General features: G+C 55.6%; 1 protein-coding gene across 1 annotated transcript in view; it reads left to right on the forward strand.

The window, feature by feature from the left end:
- RYR1 (ryanodine receptor 1) overlaps window positions 1-16153 on the forward strand; it is a 110169-nt gene that overhangs the window by 60823 nt on the left and 33193 nt on the right. The window contains exons 67-83 of the mRNA XM_058531057.1: window positions 345-585; window positions 1899-1986; window positions 2092-2184; window positions 4093-4263; window positions 5882-5941; window positions 6195-6332; window positions 7226-7338; window positions 7522-7618; window positions 7867-7973; window positions 9479-9530; window positions 9655-9720; window positions 10967-11066; window positions 11368-11447; window positions 11541-11617; window positions 12260-12333; window positions 12941-12958; window positions 13994-14074. Of these exons, the coding sequence (XP_058387040.1) occupies window positions 345-585; window positions 1899-1986; window positions 2092-2184; window positions 4093-4263; window positions 5882-5941; window positions 6195-6332; window positions 7226-7338; window positions 7522-7618; window positions 7867-7973; window positions 9479-9530; window positions 9655-9720; window positions 10967-11066; window positions 11368-11447; window positions 11541-11617; window positions 12260-12333; window positions 12941-12958; window positions 13994-14074 (1656 nt within the window). The remainder of the gene's footprint in view (window positions 1-344; window positions 586-1898; window positions 1987-2091; window positions 2185-4092; window positions 4264-5881; window positions 5942-6194; window positions 6333-7225; window positions 7339-7521; window positions 7619-7866; window positions 7974-9478; window positions 9531-9654; window positions 9721-10966; window positions 11067-11367; window positions 11448-11540; window positions 11618-12259; window positions 12334-12940; window positions 12959-13993; window positions 14075-16153) is intronic.

Below are 16153 nucleotides of genomic sequence, written 5' to 3' on the forward strand. Positions count from 1 at the left end.
GCCAGGGGTCATAGTGGGAAATCATGCAGTGAGGTAAGAGTCTGGGTATGGGCCAGGTCAGGGGTGAGAGGTCACGGGCTAGGGTAAGAGATCAGGTTAGGATTAAATTGTTGGGGTCAGAGGTCAGGAGCTGTGTCAGAGGTCAGGCCCAAGGTCAGGAGTGGGATCAGAGGTAGATGCTGGGGTTAGAAGCCAGGGTCAGGCTGGGGTCAATGATAGCTGCTGGGTCAGAGGTACAGGTCAGGGGTCTGGGATGGGAACAGAGGTCAGGGGTGGGGTCAGAGGTCATAGGTCAGCTGCCGGAGTTGGAGGCCAGCAGCGAGCGCCCCCGTTTGCTTCTGCAGTGTTCGCCCAGCCCATCGTGAGCCGGGCCCGGCCCGAGCTCCTGCACTCGCACTTCATCCCCACCATCGGGCGGCTGCGCAAGCGCGCGGGGAAGGTGGTGGCCGAGGAGGAGCAGCTGCGCCTGGAGGCCAAGGCAGAGGCCCAGGAGGGGGAGCTCCTGGTGCGGGACGAGTTCTCCGTGCTCTGCCGGGACCTGTACGCCCTCTACCCACTGCTCATCCGCTACGTGGACAACAACAGGTCAGCATGTCCCCCGCATCCCCCACACCCAGCCCAACCCGCCCCGACCCCTCACCTTCTGACTTGCTATAAACCTCCTGCAGTTCTCACCTGACCCCGTCCAGCCTTCTGACCCCCCCCCTCAATTGCTTCTGGCCCAACAAAACCCAGCCCGCGGCGTTGGCTCCCCTTCTGCTCCCCACCCCTCCTGAATCTGAGCCCCTGGGGGCTTGTGGTGTGGCCATAAGGAGCCCCACTTTTCCCCTCCAGGCTTGGGTAGACGGGGCTGTCTGATTTGTGCAGTGAAGCCTAATGGGCAGGGCTTCCTCCATCACTGAGAGAAGAAAGGAAGACAGTCCAGTCTGGCCAGCCTAATTTCCCCAGAAACACAGGTCTTAGATAAAAGGGCAAGCACAGGTATTAACCAGTAGCTAACATCTCCCTAAAATCAGAAGCACTGTTAAAGAATCATTAACTCCAAGGGGCAGCCTAACCCAGGGAGAGCAAATAAATTTCAACTCCAAGCTCCATCCTGGTTGAAACAGATTCTAAGGTTGCACCGGGGCTTTGTGAGAAAGGGTGCTCTGATTGATTAGTTATGTCTGTCAGGAGAGCAGAAAGGGGAAGCAGTGGTATGCATGCTATATAGATCCTTGCACATCCATCTTTGTGCTCATGAGTAGGCCTTGCTATAGGGCCGATTCCTAGGAGTGGGAGTGCCGGGTCAAAGAGTCTGAACAAGTAAACTGTGGTATATTCAGACAGTAGAATACTACACGGCAGTGAAAGGGGACAGCCTGTTGCAACACACGACAACATGGGTGAATCTCACAAACATCAGGTTGACTGAACGAAGTCCAAAGAATAAAAAATAGAATACATATCATATCATCTATTTATGTAACATTCAAGAATAGACAGAAATAATTTATAGTCTAGAAATCAAGGATGAGGGTCATCTTTCAAGAGGAGGGAAGGGGGAGTGGCTGGGGGGACACGAGGGTACCTCTGGGGACTGGAAATGGTCTATCTCTTGACTTGGGTGGTGGTTATGCAAGTGTGTTCACTTTGTGATAATTCCTCAAGTTGACACTTTATATTTATGTTTTACTTCAATAAAAAGGTCAGAGAAAGAAAATTTTTTTGGAAAAGGAAATGGTTATTTAAAAATTTTAAATCATCTGAATGCCAGATTCCCCTAGAAAACTCTATCCCTCCCCTTGCAGTCTCCTGGTCCCCTGATCCCCTCTCCTGAGATGTGTGCGGCCCCCTCTCCTGGGCTTCCCCACCCCCATCGCCCCCATCGCTCACCAGTCCCTTCCCTGCCTGCCTAGGGCGCACTGGCTCACGGAGCCCAATCCCAGCGCGGAGGAGCTGTTCAGGATGGTGGGCGAGATCTTCATCTACTGGTCCAAGTCCCACGTGAGTCCCCGCCCACTCCGCCCCTCCTCTCCATAACCCCGACGCTGCTGCCCCAAGACGCCCTGTCCCTCCCTGTCTGATCCCCAATGCTGCCTCCCCCACCAGAACTTTAAGCGCGAGGAGCAGAACTTTGTGGTCCAGAACGAGATCAACAACATGTCGTTCCTGACTGCCGACAACAAGAGCAAAATGGCCAAGGTGGGTGCTCTGTTCCGGGAGAAGGGCTTAGTAGGGGGAGGAGATACCCTCCAGGGCTTCCTACCCGACCTTCCTCACCTGGCCAGCCTGTCCCGTCCTGCTCACATTCCCTGCTGTCCTCACAGCCGCCCCATCTCCCTCTTCTCTCTTCCCCGTCTCCTCCCCCCTCCCCATCTGCCTTTTCCTCCCCATCTCCCTCCTCCCAGTCTCCCTCCTCTTCATTTCTCTCCTCTCAGTCTTCCTCCTCCCTGTCATCCTCATCCTCATCTCCCTCCTCCCCATCTCCCTTGTTCCTCATCTTTCTCTTCCCTCCTCCCCGTCTACCTCCTCTTCATCTCCCTCCTCCCAGTCTTCCTCCTCCCTAACTCCTTCCTTCCCATCTCCCTCCTCCCCATCTCCCTTGTTCCTCATCTTTCTCCCCCCTCCTCCCCATCTCCCTCCTCCCAGTCACCCTCCTCCCCATCTCCCTTGTTCCTCATCTTTCTCCTCCCTCCTCCCCATCTCCCATTTCTTTCCTCATCTCCCCCCTTTCCTCTCCCCGTATCCTTCTCAGAACTGCCCTCTTCAGGGTCCTAAAGAACAAACCCATCCTCCTGGAGTCAAGGTCTAGAAAGGCCCAGCTAGGGGAGGCGAGTCGGGTGGGGCAGAGGAGCTAGGGTAGGGCCAGCTTGGAGGGGGCCTGGGCTTCTCTGAGGGACTGGGGTAACCCTTCTTGTCTCTGTCTGCAACCTGACGAAGCAGGCGGGAGATGTACAGGTCAGCCCCACGTCTGTGACCTTCCGCATGGCTCTTGGCTAATACCCTCTTCACCCCCAAACCCCCGCTCCTGCTCCCCACCTTGGCTCCCAGCCTCCACCCTCTTTCTCTTCCTCCCTGCACCCCCCTGAACCTTCCATTCCCTTCCCAACCCTCAGCATTTGGCAAATTAACTTTTTTTTTTTTTTTTAACTATTGTTTAAAAAAAACCCAGCACCTCTCAGCTTTCCGTGAAGCATCATCGCAGCATTGTGGGCTGAGGTCACGGGGGAAGGGAAGAGGGGGGGAAAGGCACGCGCATGGTTGGGTTTAAGGCTTGGGCTCTGGGGTCAGACAGACTTGGGTTAGAATCCTGACTCTTGGCAGTTAGCTGTGTGACCTTGGTCAAGTGTCCTCCTTTTGAGCCTCGGATGGCATCCGGGGGCCGCTGGGCTCTGCAAGGACTCAGTGAGACGCCGCATGTACGGCCCACGGGGGTCGCGCTCGATACTATGAGCCGGCGTGGATGTGGCTCTGGCTGCAGCTTGTCAGCGGGGCTTCCCATTGGCGTGACTGGGCCGGCCCTGGCCGCGAGTCTGCACACGAGGCTCCAGAACACGGCTGTGGGACTCTGTGCCCCGTGTTTCTGCCTCCGCTCTTTCTGGATCTCTCTTGCACCTTCTATCTTCCTGTCTCCTTGTCTGTCTCGGTTTCTCAGTCTCTCTTTTTCTTCCAACTTCTCTTGTCTCTTGAGACTCTTTATGGGTCTGCGCCTTCATCTCATTCTTGGGAACTCAGTCTTGGGACATGAAATGTGGGGTTGTGCGGGGTGGGGGGATGAGGGAGCGGCACTGGAGTTCTTAGGGAATTCTGGGAGAAGACTGCCAGAGGTTGAGAAAGGCTTGGAATTTGGGTGGCATCTGGAAGGGTTTGGGATAGAAGTTGGGATTTTGGGATAGGGGCTTGGGTCTGGGAGGGTCTAGGGTCTGGGCTGAGGGTGTGAAGTGAAAGATCAGCAAGGTCTGGAGTGGAAACTGAGGCAGGCTCTGAGATCGGGGAGGGGTGCCTGGTGTCCAGGCTGGGGGCGGGAGTGTGGACCATGGCTGCAGGTTGGGGCTGGGGCACGGGGCTGGGCTGGGTCTCGGGCTGGCGCTGAGCCCCGTGTCCCCACAGTCGGGTGGCTCGGACCAGGAACGCACCAAGAAGAAGCGCCGGGGGGACCGGTACTCCGTGCAGACGTCCCTGATCGTGGCCACGCTCAAGAAGATGCTGCCCATCGGCCTGAACATGTGTGCACCCACTGACCAGGACCTCATCGCGCTGGCCAAGACCCGCTACGCCCTGGTGCCTGCCCAGCCCCATTCCGGGACCCTGCCAGATCCCGCTCAGCACCCCACCGAGCCCCGGGACCCTACTGAACTCCAGGATCCCCCTGGACCCTGAGGACCCTGCTGAGTCCTTCTCCAGGACCCTGAGGACTCACTGGGCCCCCTAGGATGCCCTGAATCATCCCCTGGGTTGCTGAGGACCCCACTCAGGATACTGCCAGGGCCCTGGGACCGAAGGACCCTAACTGGGACCCCTAACTAGAAAGGCCACTAAGACCCCTGGGACCCAAGGGCCACATTGAGCCTTCAGTCCCCCTACTGAACATCCCCCCACCCCAGGACCATGCCAAACCTGCTGGGACCCTGAGGACCCCACCCGAGACACCACGAGCCCCCGAGACTCCTCCGAGCCCTCTACCAGGAACTCCCCTAACCCCTTGGGACCCACCAAACCCCTCATGATCCCACTGGCCCTCCCCTGAACCTCTGGGGCCCCACTGAGCTCTCCAGCTCACCACCTCTTTCCCTCAGGATCCTGCTGACCCCTTCCCCTGGACTCTGTTGACACCTGGCTGAGCCCCCAAAGACTCTCAGGGGCCCAGTGAGCACCCTGTGACCCTAAGTAGCCCCCCAGGATCCTAATGGCCCCTTCCCCAGGGCCACACTCAAACCTCTGAGGTCTCAAGGACCCTGAGGATCAACTGACCCCACCCCTGAACCCTCTTAAGCCCTCTGGGACCCCAAAGAGGCCTCCCAGGACCCCACTTACCCCTTCTATGGGACAGCAACCTCCCCACCTAGATACTTTTCAGCTTCAGGGACCCTAAGGAGCCCTTCCAGGATTCTGCTCTTAGACTCCTAGAACCTTCCCCCAGGACACTCCTAAGCACCCTGACAACCTACTAACTCCCCTGGGGCCCTGAAGACCACTGACTTCTCCCCTGGTATCATGAGCACCCCCCCTTTCCTGGAACCCTAAAGTCTCCTTCCCTCAGGACCACAAGCTCCTCCTAGGACCTGCTGAGTCCTGCCAAGACCCCAAAGAGCCCTCCAGGGCCCCTCTGACCCTTCTGCTTGGTCTCCCTCTCCTGGGACCCCTCCTAGACCTCTCCTTAAGGGCTCCCCTCTCTGGGAGCCTAAGGAACCCCCACCTGCTGACCCCTCCTTTGGCCTCCGTGTAAACCCCATCAGTGACATGGCTGATCTGCCTGAGCCCCCATAACCTCTGCTGACCTGTGTCTCCCTTATAACCCCCCTCCCCCCTCTGATCCTCAGAAACTCCCTGCCCATCTCCCACTTACTCCCAGCCCCACTCTGACCCTCCTCTGACCCCCGATAGTCCCTCTGAGGCCTTATTTGACCTTTGAGGATATTCTCATGTCACCCCCTACCTCATGCCCCTCACGAGGCCCCTCTAATTTTATGGTCTCTTCTCAGTGCTTCTGTGGCCTCCGATGCTCTCCAGGACCCCCTCTGATCCTCCTGACCTTTGGTCCTTCCAGTTGCTCTCAGACCCTCCCCACGCAAGCCTCCCACGAGCTGCTGGGGTGACGGGCCTAGAAGGGAAGGGGCTGTGGGTCAAGGAGGACGCTGGGCGCCCTCCGGAGTGACCCGGCCTGGCCATGTCTCCCCAGAAAGACACAGACGAGGAGGTCCGGGAATTTCTGCAAAACAACCTTCACCTTCAGGGAAAGGTACGCCCCCTCAGTCTGCAACGCAAGGCGCACGTCAGGATATGGCAACAATAATGGCCAACGTTCGAGCGTTTACTGTGTACCAGGCATCGGAGGGCCTGACTTGTACTCACCCACTGCACCGTCACAGCACTGGAAGGGGGCGGGCGGCCGGGGAAGCCCGGCCGCGCGGAGGGGCCCTCGGAGCAGCCCGGCCGAGGGGCGCAGCGGTCAGGGGAGGGGTCCTCACGCCGGCGGCCGTCTCTCCTCGCAGGTCGAAGGCTCCCCTTCCCTGCGCTGGCAGATGGCCCTGTACCGGGGCCTCCCTGGCCGCGAGGAGGACGCCGACGACCCCGAGAAGATCGTGCGCAGAGTCCAGGAAGTGTCTGCGGTGCTCTACCATCTGGAGCAGGTGGGCGGGTCCCGAGGGGTCTCCCTGCGGGGCGCTGGAGCTCGGGTCTCTGGGCGGGGCCAGGGGCGGGCCTCGACTCTGTGGGCGGGGCCGGCGGATGAACCTCAGGCTTCTGGGCGGGGCAGGGGGCGGGCCTTGGATGTGTGGGCGGGGCTGGCGGGTGAACGGTTGGTCTGTGGGCGGGGCAAGGGGCGGACTTCGGCTTTGAGGGCGGGGCCTGCGGGTTAACCTCGGGCTTCTGGGCGGGGCAAGGGGCGGGCCTTGGGTGTGTGGGCGGGGCTGGCGGGTGAACACTGGGTCTGTGGGCGGGGCAAGGGCGGGCCTTAAATATATGGGCGGGGCCAGCGGAGGAACTTTCGGTCTCTGGGTGGGGAAAGGGGCGAGCCTTGGCTCTGTGGGCGGGGCCTGCGGGTGAATTTCAGGCCTCTGAGCGGGGACGGGGAGGGGGAGGGGTGGGCCTTGACTCTGTGGGCGTGGCCTGTTGGTGAACCTTGGGTCTCTGAGCGGGGCAAGGGGCGGGCCTTGAATTTAAAACAAGGCTTAGAATGTAAACTCGGCTTTGGGGGCAGGCGCTGGTGCTTAATCTCGGGCCTGGGGGCGGGGCCAGGGGGCAGAACTTTGGGTCTGGGAGTGGGGCCTGGGGAAGACGCGTGACTCAGTGGGCAGGGCCTTGGGTGGGTCTTGGATTGGAGCGGAGCCTGGGTAGCGGCCCTGGGTCTGGAGCGGCGCCAGGTCTGGAAGCAGAGCCCAGGTCAGAACCTCGACTCTATCGGTGGAGCCAGGGTGTTCCTTCAGCCCGTGAGTCGGGCCTGAATTTGGACCTGGGCACAGATGAGCAGCTTTGCCTGGGGAGGGGCAGGGTCTGGGGACATGACAGATTGTCCCGCCCCCAGATCGAGCACCCTTACAAGTCCAAGAAGGCCGTGTGGCACAAGCTCTTGTCCAAGCAGCGCCGGAGGGCAGTCGTCGCCTGTTTCCGTATGACGCCCCTGTACAACCTGCCCACGTAAGACCCCCAGGAAGGAGGATAGCTTGAGGGGCCGTGGAGAAAGGGTGGCTGAGGAGGCGGGAGGATGGAGTGCCCACACGTTGCGGTCTTGAGGAATGGTTGGGGGAGGCAGATGCGTGGCAGGCCAGAGGGGGTGTGGAGGGGAGAAGGTCTCAGTGTCGCCCCACCTTCCCCTTGCAGGCACCGGGCATGTAACATGTTCCTGGAGAGCTACAAGGCCGCGTGGATCCTGACTGAAGACCACAGCTTTGAGGACCGCATGATAGATGACCTTTCAGTGCGCTGGGGCCTGCCTGGGAGTGTGGGGCAGAGCTGGATGGGGCAGGGGCTGAGCTGTTCATTGCACACCTCCCGGGGTGGCCCTCCACATTGAGGGGTGTGGGAATGGCAGCCTCTGGCCGGGGCAGAACCAGGGGAGGGGGCAGGATGTGTGGGAGGAGAAAAAATTCCAGCCCTGCAGGGCTATGGGGGGAGACAGGAGGGGACTCTAGAAGCCCCTCCCCCAAGTCCCACCCCTCCCTCCAGAAAGCTGGGGAGCAGGAGGAGGAAGAGGAGGAAGTGGAGGAGAGGAAGCCAGACCCCCTGCACCAGCTGGTCCTGCACTTCAGCCGTGCTGCCCTGACTGAAAAGAGGTGAAGACCCTTCCTAGGTCCTGGAAGGACCCCGCTCCCCCACCCCCACCCCAGCAACCTCCTGTTCCTCAAGAGAGACCCTCTGTGTCCTGGGGGAGCCCCCGGCTGCTCTTCTAATGTCATTTGACTAGGACAGGCAGGGTCCCATGTACTGTTGTGCAGGCTGAGCACTTCACAAGGGTTCACATCACAGTTGATATCAATTCAGGCTTTTCTAGAAAAAAGTGTCTTGCTCAGACAAAATCAGTATATTAGAGGGGAGAAATCAGTATATTATGACAAATTCATAACAGACGGAAGTGAGGAAGGGGCGCCTTTTTCTAATTCACACAAAGGCTTCCTATGGACTAATGGCAGTCTGGGAATAAATAACAGTGATAAGGATGCCGCGGCTGATGCTGATAACAGGCCACATTTATCAAAGGCTTATTATGTGTCAGCACCACGCTGAGCACTTGATATGTATATTCTCTCACTCAATCTTCACACTATGAGGTAGATACTATTATCAACTCGTTTTTGTGCATGAGGAAATGGAGGCACAGGGATTTATTTTCCTCACATACGTGAAGTCAGGAGGGAGGATGTCCAGGGCGGGGTAGCGACACCATGACACTGACAGGGACCCAGGTTCATTCAGGCTTCCTGCCCTGCCACTCGGAGCTGTTGTCTTGTGGTCACAAGATGGATGCTGACTTCCAGACATGACCACATGCCAGGCAGACAGAAGGGGCAAGGCTCTCCTCTAAGTAAGACCAAAACCTTTTCCTCCAAGGAAAGCTCTCCCTGGTGGGCTTGCGCACATATCTCATTGGCCGGAATTCTGACATCAGGCCACCACTAGCTGCAAGGGAGGCTGGGAGCTGAGGGTCCTGTTTTCCATCCTCTGGGAAAGCAAGGACTCTGGAGTTAGACTATCCAGGTTTGAATCTCAATACAGGCTGTGTGACCTTGGCCAAGAAGGATCTTTGCACCTCAGTTGCCTCATCTGTAAAATGGGGCTAGTAATATATCTACCTAATCGAATTACTGGGAGGATTAATTTGTTAATATCTATAAAGCACTCAGAACAGGGGCTAACATGTTGGCCATTATTTCTATTATTATTATGATCAATATTATAGAGGAGACCCAAGGAGAAGTGGTTGGTCATGCTTGTCAAGTGAGCCAACAGGTGCCGAGATGGCCCCAGAAGCTCCAGGCTTCCATCGCACCATTGTAGTAGTGATCCCAGTGGAAAGGGAGCACCTCTACCAATAGCCCCAGCAAAACTCCCAGAATGAATTCCATGGGACCAGCCTGGATCACATGACCATCTCTGACCTACAGTGCTGGCCAAGCAGACAGAAGGTCCCGATCGGCTCAGCTTTCATCACATGCCCACTCCGGCAGTGGACAGTCTACCCCATGTGAACCACTCAGCCTGAGCCTGGGGACAGGTGGCTGTTATAAGATGGGGGTCCTCTCCTCTGGGGTCCTTACTCTCTCCCCACTTACTCCCTCAGCAAACTGGAAGAGGATTACCTGTATATGGCGTACGCTGATATCATGGCAAAGGTGAGGCCCTGCCCCCGTCCAGGGCAGGGAGCCTCCCCACTACAAGACTCGTCCACTGAAAGGGCTGGGAGTGGCCTGGGCTGTCTCCTCTGTTCGCCATCTCTAACTGATGCCCCATCCCCAGAGCTGCCACCTGGAGGAGGGAGAGGAGAACACTGAGGCGGAAGACGAGGTTGAGGTTTCCTTTGAGGTACGTGGGATCAGGAGGTCTTGGAGGAAAGAGATGGCGGACCCCGACTTCAGTCATCCCCATTCATTCAGCATGCTCACAGAGCAAGGCTCTGGGTCCGGCCCTGGGCTGGGTGATGTTGGGGACACAGCAGTGACCAAGTCAGTCCACTTGGGAGACAGATACATCAACCAGACAGTAACAGCAGAAAGTGTTCAGAGTGATGAGGGAGACTCAGGCAGAGGGGTCGGGGGGGATGGGGGGGGCACCAGCAGAGGGGTCAGGACTGGAGAAGCCAGAGAAATTCAGGGGGCCCTGGGGGAAGTCCATGGGGCTGTGGGAGCCCAGGTAAGGCGCTTGACCCAGCCTGTGGGGACGGGTATCAGGAGGGGCTTCTCAGAGGAGGCGATGTCTGAGCAGAAAGATAAAAGGAGTGTCCAGTTGAGGAAAAGGAGAAAGGTGTTCCAGGTAGGGGGCACAGCATATGCAAAGGCCAGGCAGTGAGAAAGAGCTAGTAAACACACAGCAAACCCATCCATCCAACCTGAAGGCAGTCAGCAAGTACGTCCCTGAGTTTCTTAACCGTTTAAGCCAGGGTCCCTTTTGGCATCTGGCAAAGTCTTTCTCAGAATCATGTTTGTCTTTAAACGTAAATAATGAATTCATAACAGAGGAAACAAGCATATTGAGAGAGTTATCAATATATTGTTAAAAAAATTTGTGGCACAGTAATATCTGCATTCTTTATTCATCTCTCAAATAACCAGATCTAAGAGTGGGTCTGATAGCTACTGTAATTGATGGATAGTGATGACCATAAGCGATATTTCGAGATGTCACAAAAATAATGTGACATGGAGTCATCTGTGGTTCTTATTGGTGACATGACCACAGGTTCTGCCAATATTGCTGTGATTTACGGCCTCACCCATAATGGAGGGAAATGCTACATTTCAGTTAGAGGAGGGTAAACGTAAAAATATAACTTTTTCCATCCAAGTTCACAGACCTCCTGGATTTTATCCATTGACCCCTTGGAAGTCCATGGGCCCAGGTTAAGATTGCTCCATGCCCGGCCGGGCACTGAGTGCAGGAGGCAAATCCGGGACCTCAGACGGAGGGGACAGAGGGAGCTCACAGCTGAAGGAAGGAGCCAGTGGCTGTGGCTGGAGCAGGGAGGGCAGGCGTGAGGGACTAGGCTATGAGGGGAAAGGCTGGCCTGGTGAGCCTGGAGTCACTCGGTGCTGCGGGCCTGGCTCTGCCCCAGGAGAAGGAGATGGAGAAGCAGAGGCTGCTGTACCAGCAGGCGCGGCTGCACACCCGGGGGGCCGCGGAGATGGTGCTCCAGATGATCAGTGCCTGCAAAGGTGCCCTCGCGCATGCGCCGAGCTCACCCACCCTGTCCTCACTCTCCCCGCCCATGCGCTCCCTGTGGACCCAGCAGGCACACTCTGTCACCCCTGCGTGCCTGCGGTTTGCACACACACCCCAGCCCTTGTGTGTCCCACTTGCCTTTGGAATTTCTGACTCCTCCTTCAATCACGATCACCCCTGCATGCACACTCCTGCTCCCCCTTCTCTCCCATCCCCTGGGATGGCCGTTTTCTGGTGGGTGGAGAACACTGCTCCCAAACTGAGCGGGCCATCTTTTGCCCCCGCCCCCTCCAGGAGAGACGGGTGCCATGGTGTCCTCCACCCTAAAGCTGGGCATCTCCATCCTAAATGGAGGCAATGCTGACGTTCAGCAGGTAACAGGCGAAGGGACCTGGGAGGAGGGCTGAGAGGGGCAGGAGGTTCCTGCGTGACTCCCAGTTCCCCCTCCCCTCCTGCCCCCTTTGCAGAAAATGCTGGATTATCTGAAGGACAAGAAGGAAGTTGGCTTCTTCCAGAGCATCCAGGCGCTGATGCAAACTTGCAGGTAGGCTCTCGTGAACATCTTTCAGTGAAACTGTTTGGTCTGGCTGAGCCCCTACTCGTGGTACCACTTCCGGTTCCGGTTCTACTGCCTTGGTTCTGGGAACAGAGACCCACTCAGACCAGCTCACATAACAGGGAGTTTATATTATAAGAATTCACATGGAACAATAAGGGAGGCAACGTGCCACAGGCTTTGCAAATGAGTTGTGTGGGGCTGCCCGGTGGCATAGCGGTTAAGTGCACATGCTCTGCTGCAGCGGCCCAGGGTTCGCGGGTTCAGATCCCGGGCACAGACCTACGCACGGCTTGCCGAGCCATGCTGTGGCAGCGTCCCCTATAAAGTAGAGGAAGATGGGCACAGATTTTAGCCCAGGGCCAGTCTTCCTCAGCAAAAAGAGGATGTTAGCTCAGGGCTTATCTTCCTCACCAAAAAAAAAAAAAAAAGAGAGAGAGAGAATGAATTGTGTTATGGATCCAGACAGCTGGGACAGGAAGGTTGTTGAGAATCCAAGGGGCACCCAGCAGCAGGGAATAGGGGCTCCCATGACCCTAGTAATATGACTCTACTCCTGTCTGCCTTTCTTCTCTCTTGCTGTCGGCTGACTTGCTCTATCCCTCTGAGGCTTTCCTTTCTTCCCCTCAGCGTCCTGGATCTCAATGCCTTTGAGAGACAGAACAAGGCAGAGGGGCTGGGCATGGTGAACGAGGACGGAACCGGTGAGGCCCTCTTCTGGGCGTCCCTCTCCCCAGGACATCCTCTTCCTTCGGGATCCGCCTCCACCCCCATGCTGCCCAGCGCTCCCTTCCTCCAAGGCTCCCCCTCCCCAAGAGCATCCCCAGATTCCCCCCTGCAGTGGTCCCCAGTCCTGCCCCACCATGGTCCCCACCCCTGGGTGTCCTTCTGTCTGGGTTCTCCTGCCCATCACCACATGAAGCCCGCCCTGAACGTGCCCCCGACCTCCCGTCCTGGTTGGTGTTCCCTCATTAATGTCCCTAATCCCGGTTAATCGACTCCCTTCTTTGCCGTGTTGTGACGTATCTAACCTTTCTGCCCTGACCCCGCCTCCTGCCTCTCACCTCTACCTGTCCATCTCTCTCGCTCTCTCCCCTCTTCTTTTTTCCCTCCGCTTTTACCCTCATTTCCCAATCTCTTCCTTGCTCTTTACCACTCTCTCTCTCTGGGTTGTTTCTCTCTGTGTGTCTATGTCTTCATCCCTGACCGTCTCACCGTGTGTGTTTTTCTGTGTCTGTCTCTCTGTCTCCTTCGGTCTCTCTTGTTCCCTCTTTTCTCCTGCTTCCTCCTCCCATCCTGTGGCTGCCCCAGTCATCAACCGCCAGAACGGTAATTCCCCGCCTGTAACCCCTTGCTGTGCGACTGCCACCCCTTCCCTTCTAACCCCCAACCGCCCTCCACCTGGGGGCTGAGGATCTGGGACAGCCGGGGAGGCAGGGACCCTTCCGTGGGGGCACCATGCCCGCGGCAAGTCTGAGGTCAGAGGTCCAGAGACCAGGATGCGGGTCCCAGATTAGCCACCAACACCACCTGGGACTATGAACAAGTCTCACTTTCCGGAAGCCTCAGTTTCCCCATGTGTAAAGTAAAAGCTAGCGAAGATGGCGCAGATCCCTTTCCAGCTGGATGTTCTGGCACTTCCAGACCCAGATTCGCAGTCCCGGGGTGGGGTGACCCCACTCCCACCGACCCAGCTCTCTGCGCCGGGATCCCACACTGGTGGGGGTCTGCGGTGCCCATGCACCAACCGGATTGGTTGCTCCAGCTCCACTCTGATTGGTCTGCATGCCTCTGCGCTTGCTCTGGTTGGCCCATTCACCTCTCTTCCCGCCCCTACAGCCCACCGTGATTGGCTTCTTTCAGAGGCGCATTCTGATTGGCCCATGTTTACACGCCCCCCGCTCTGCTTCTCCTAGATTGGCTGCTTTCAAGGCATCTGAGCCACTTGACTGGCTTTCAATCCCATCCTCAGCCCAATCCCTTCCTGCTCAGAGCCTTTGCGTGAAAGCGGCCCCAACCCCATAATCCATTAACCTCCACGGCCCTGAACCTCTGCTGGGTCGGCAGACACTCCCGGACGTCACATAAATGGGGACATCACGAGGATACTGATGTTGTAGAAAGACCCTTGAGGCCCCAGCCTCATGACTCAGGGCCCCTCAGGTCTCCATGGACTCGGAGGTCGGGACCCCCCTGGTGTCATGGATGCTTGTGGCCCTCACAGTGTCTTTGAAGTGGTGGCTGCCCCTCCCAGCGCCCCTATGCCCTGTGCATGAGGGTGCAGTGTGCATGGGCCGTGTGCATGCGTGTGCTGTGTGTTGGCACATCTGAGCCCTTCTGGGCCCTGCCCCCTCTTCCACCCAGGAGAGAAGGTCATGGCAGATGATGAATTCACCCAAGATCTGTTCCGATTCCTGCAACTGCTCTGCGAGGGGCACAATAATGGTGAGGAGGAGGGGCGGGTGGAGAGGAGGCCGAGGTTTGGGTCAGTCTGGAAGGGTTGCCTGAGTTAATCTCCAGTCTCCTCCTCTGCTTATCAGTGACGCCTCACCACCCATCCTGGCCTTGCCCTCGACCCCATTGCCCTTCATCCTTGACTTTCAGCCACCATCAAGCCGTGTCCACCCACCTTACTAAGTCTCTCTTGAATTTCTGGAATCTAGCCACTTTCCTTCCTTTCACCGCCCCTGGCCAGTCCAATGCCCCAATTCCCCATGCGTGCACAGCAGACGCATGCACACAGCCCAAAAGCGATCTGCCAAAAACCCATCTGGCCAAGAATCGATTTGCCCAAATGAGCAATTAGCCACATGCCATTTTTCCACTGGCATTTTGCAGCAGCTGCCAAAGTTCAGTAAATGTGGCAGATTTCCATGGTTTGGTTCCGTAGAGGAAAAAAAATCACGTGACATTTTTAAACGAGTCTATTCGAATCCCTTATGAATCTTGCTTATAAAATGCTTTGCCAGGAGGAAGGCCTACAGATTCTTTCCTAACTTAAACCAGAGTTTTCGCAGCTTTTGTTTTGGTTCAGGCGATTGAACCAGATCAAGGATGACATGCAAGTTAATTACATCCGTTGGTGAGCAAATATAAGCCTGAGTAGCACAAGTAGCTTGCGACATGAAAGGGACAGCCAAAATGCTGTACAACGAACATTCTACCAAATGCCGTTTCCTATAACAAACATGTACAGTCTTGAGGTTGTGGTTGTAACACTTAGCAGGTGATTATGAAACCACAGACTGCCCAGAAATTAAGCTGTATGACGAGAATGGAAGCAATTATACATCTAATTCCATAGAAGCTGCACCCCACTTGGCTAGTGTTCTTTAAGGTAACTGATTAATAAATATCTTTAATCTTCACTCTTTGCTTTTCAACAAAGGATAAAGCATGATCCATTGCTTTGCATTCTCAAAAGCTCTTATGTCCATAACTAGTTTTTCTTCAAAGTTTATTAAATACCTTTGTGCCACATGACTAGGGTTTCCTTTCTTTAATTTTAACTAAGGTAGAATCAGTCTTTGGGGTTTTAAATGAACTTTATTTTCTGGGTCTATTACTTTTTAGAAATGAGAATGTTCTTATGGGTGGGATTTCTCTCTCCCCACCAATTGGCAGTCCAGTCCTCTGCCTAAATTCATGGATTCACTAACCAGCCCAATCAAATAAACATTTGAAATATCTTTCAAATCTCACATGCCTTGCATGTCTTGAGTATTTAGTGCCATTCAAAGCAAAGGTTTGTCTCTTGTTTATTTGCACATGTCGATGACAGTGTCTTCAGCTAACAGAGTCCTTTACAGGTGGGAGGAGCTGTATATGTAACCATTTAGGCATATGGTCTGATTTAAATTAACACAAAGGAGTTAGAAAACAGGATTGATGAGAAAACCTGTACATTTGCTTATAAAATCTCTAATATGTGAGTATACTCTTCGTCTGTAATGTGAAACCAGGCAAAATGGACATTCACCCTGATAGAGCGATTGTGAAATGGCTATAGGGATGTCAGGTGGAAAGTAAAACTTTGGAGGAAACAAAAACTTTCCAGGGCTGTGAAAGCCATCTTATGCAACGTGACACTGCTGTCAACATTCAAAAGACTTAACTGAAGCCCTTCTTTGTTGTCTTGATAATTTGATGAATGGGTCATTTGGCAAATGTGTCTACAGAGGTGGTTCTTAAACTTAAGTATGCCTAAGAATCACCTGGAGGCCTTGTTAAAATACAGACTTCTGGGCCCCCACCCCAGAATTTCTGAATTAGTAGTTCTGGGGTGGAGCCCAGGTATGTACATTTCTAACACGTTCCCAGGAGATGCTGCTGCCGTTGCTCGGGGGCCACACTTTGAGAACCACTGCTCCGAAGTGCAGCTCTTAACCTCAGCTCTCTCTTTAAGGCCCTTTAAGAGGTTTATTGATATCCCAGTTGCTGGCCCAAATCCTTTATGCATATTAAAGCATTAAAACCTCACAAGAGCTCCAGAAAGTAGAGTCTGTTGTGACCACCATGTTACAT

This window comes from Diceros bicornis, chromosome 34, assembly GCF_020826845.1.
Source record: "Diceros bicornis minor isolate mBicDic1 chromosome 34, mDicBic1.mat.cur, whole genome shotgun sequence".
NCBI classification, from domain to species: domain Eukaryota; kingdom Metazoa; phylum Chordata; class Mammalia; order Perissodactyla; family Rhinocerotidae; genus Diceros; species Diceros bicornis.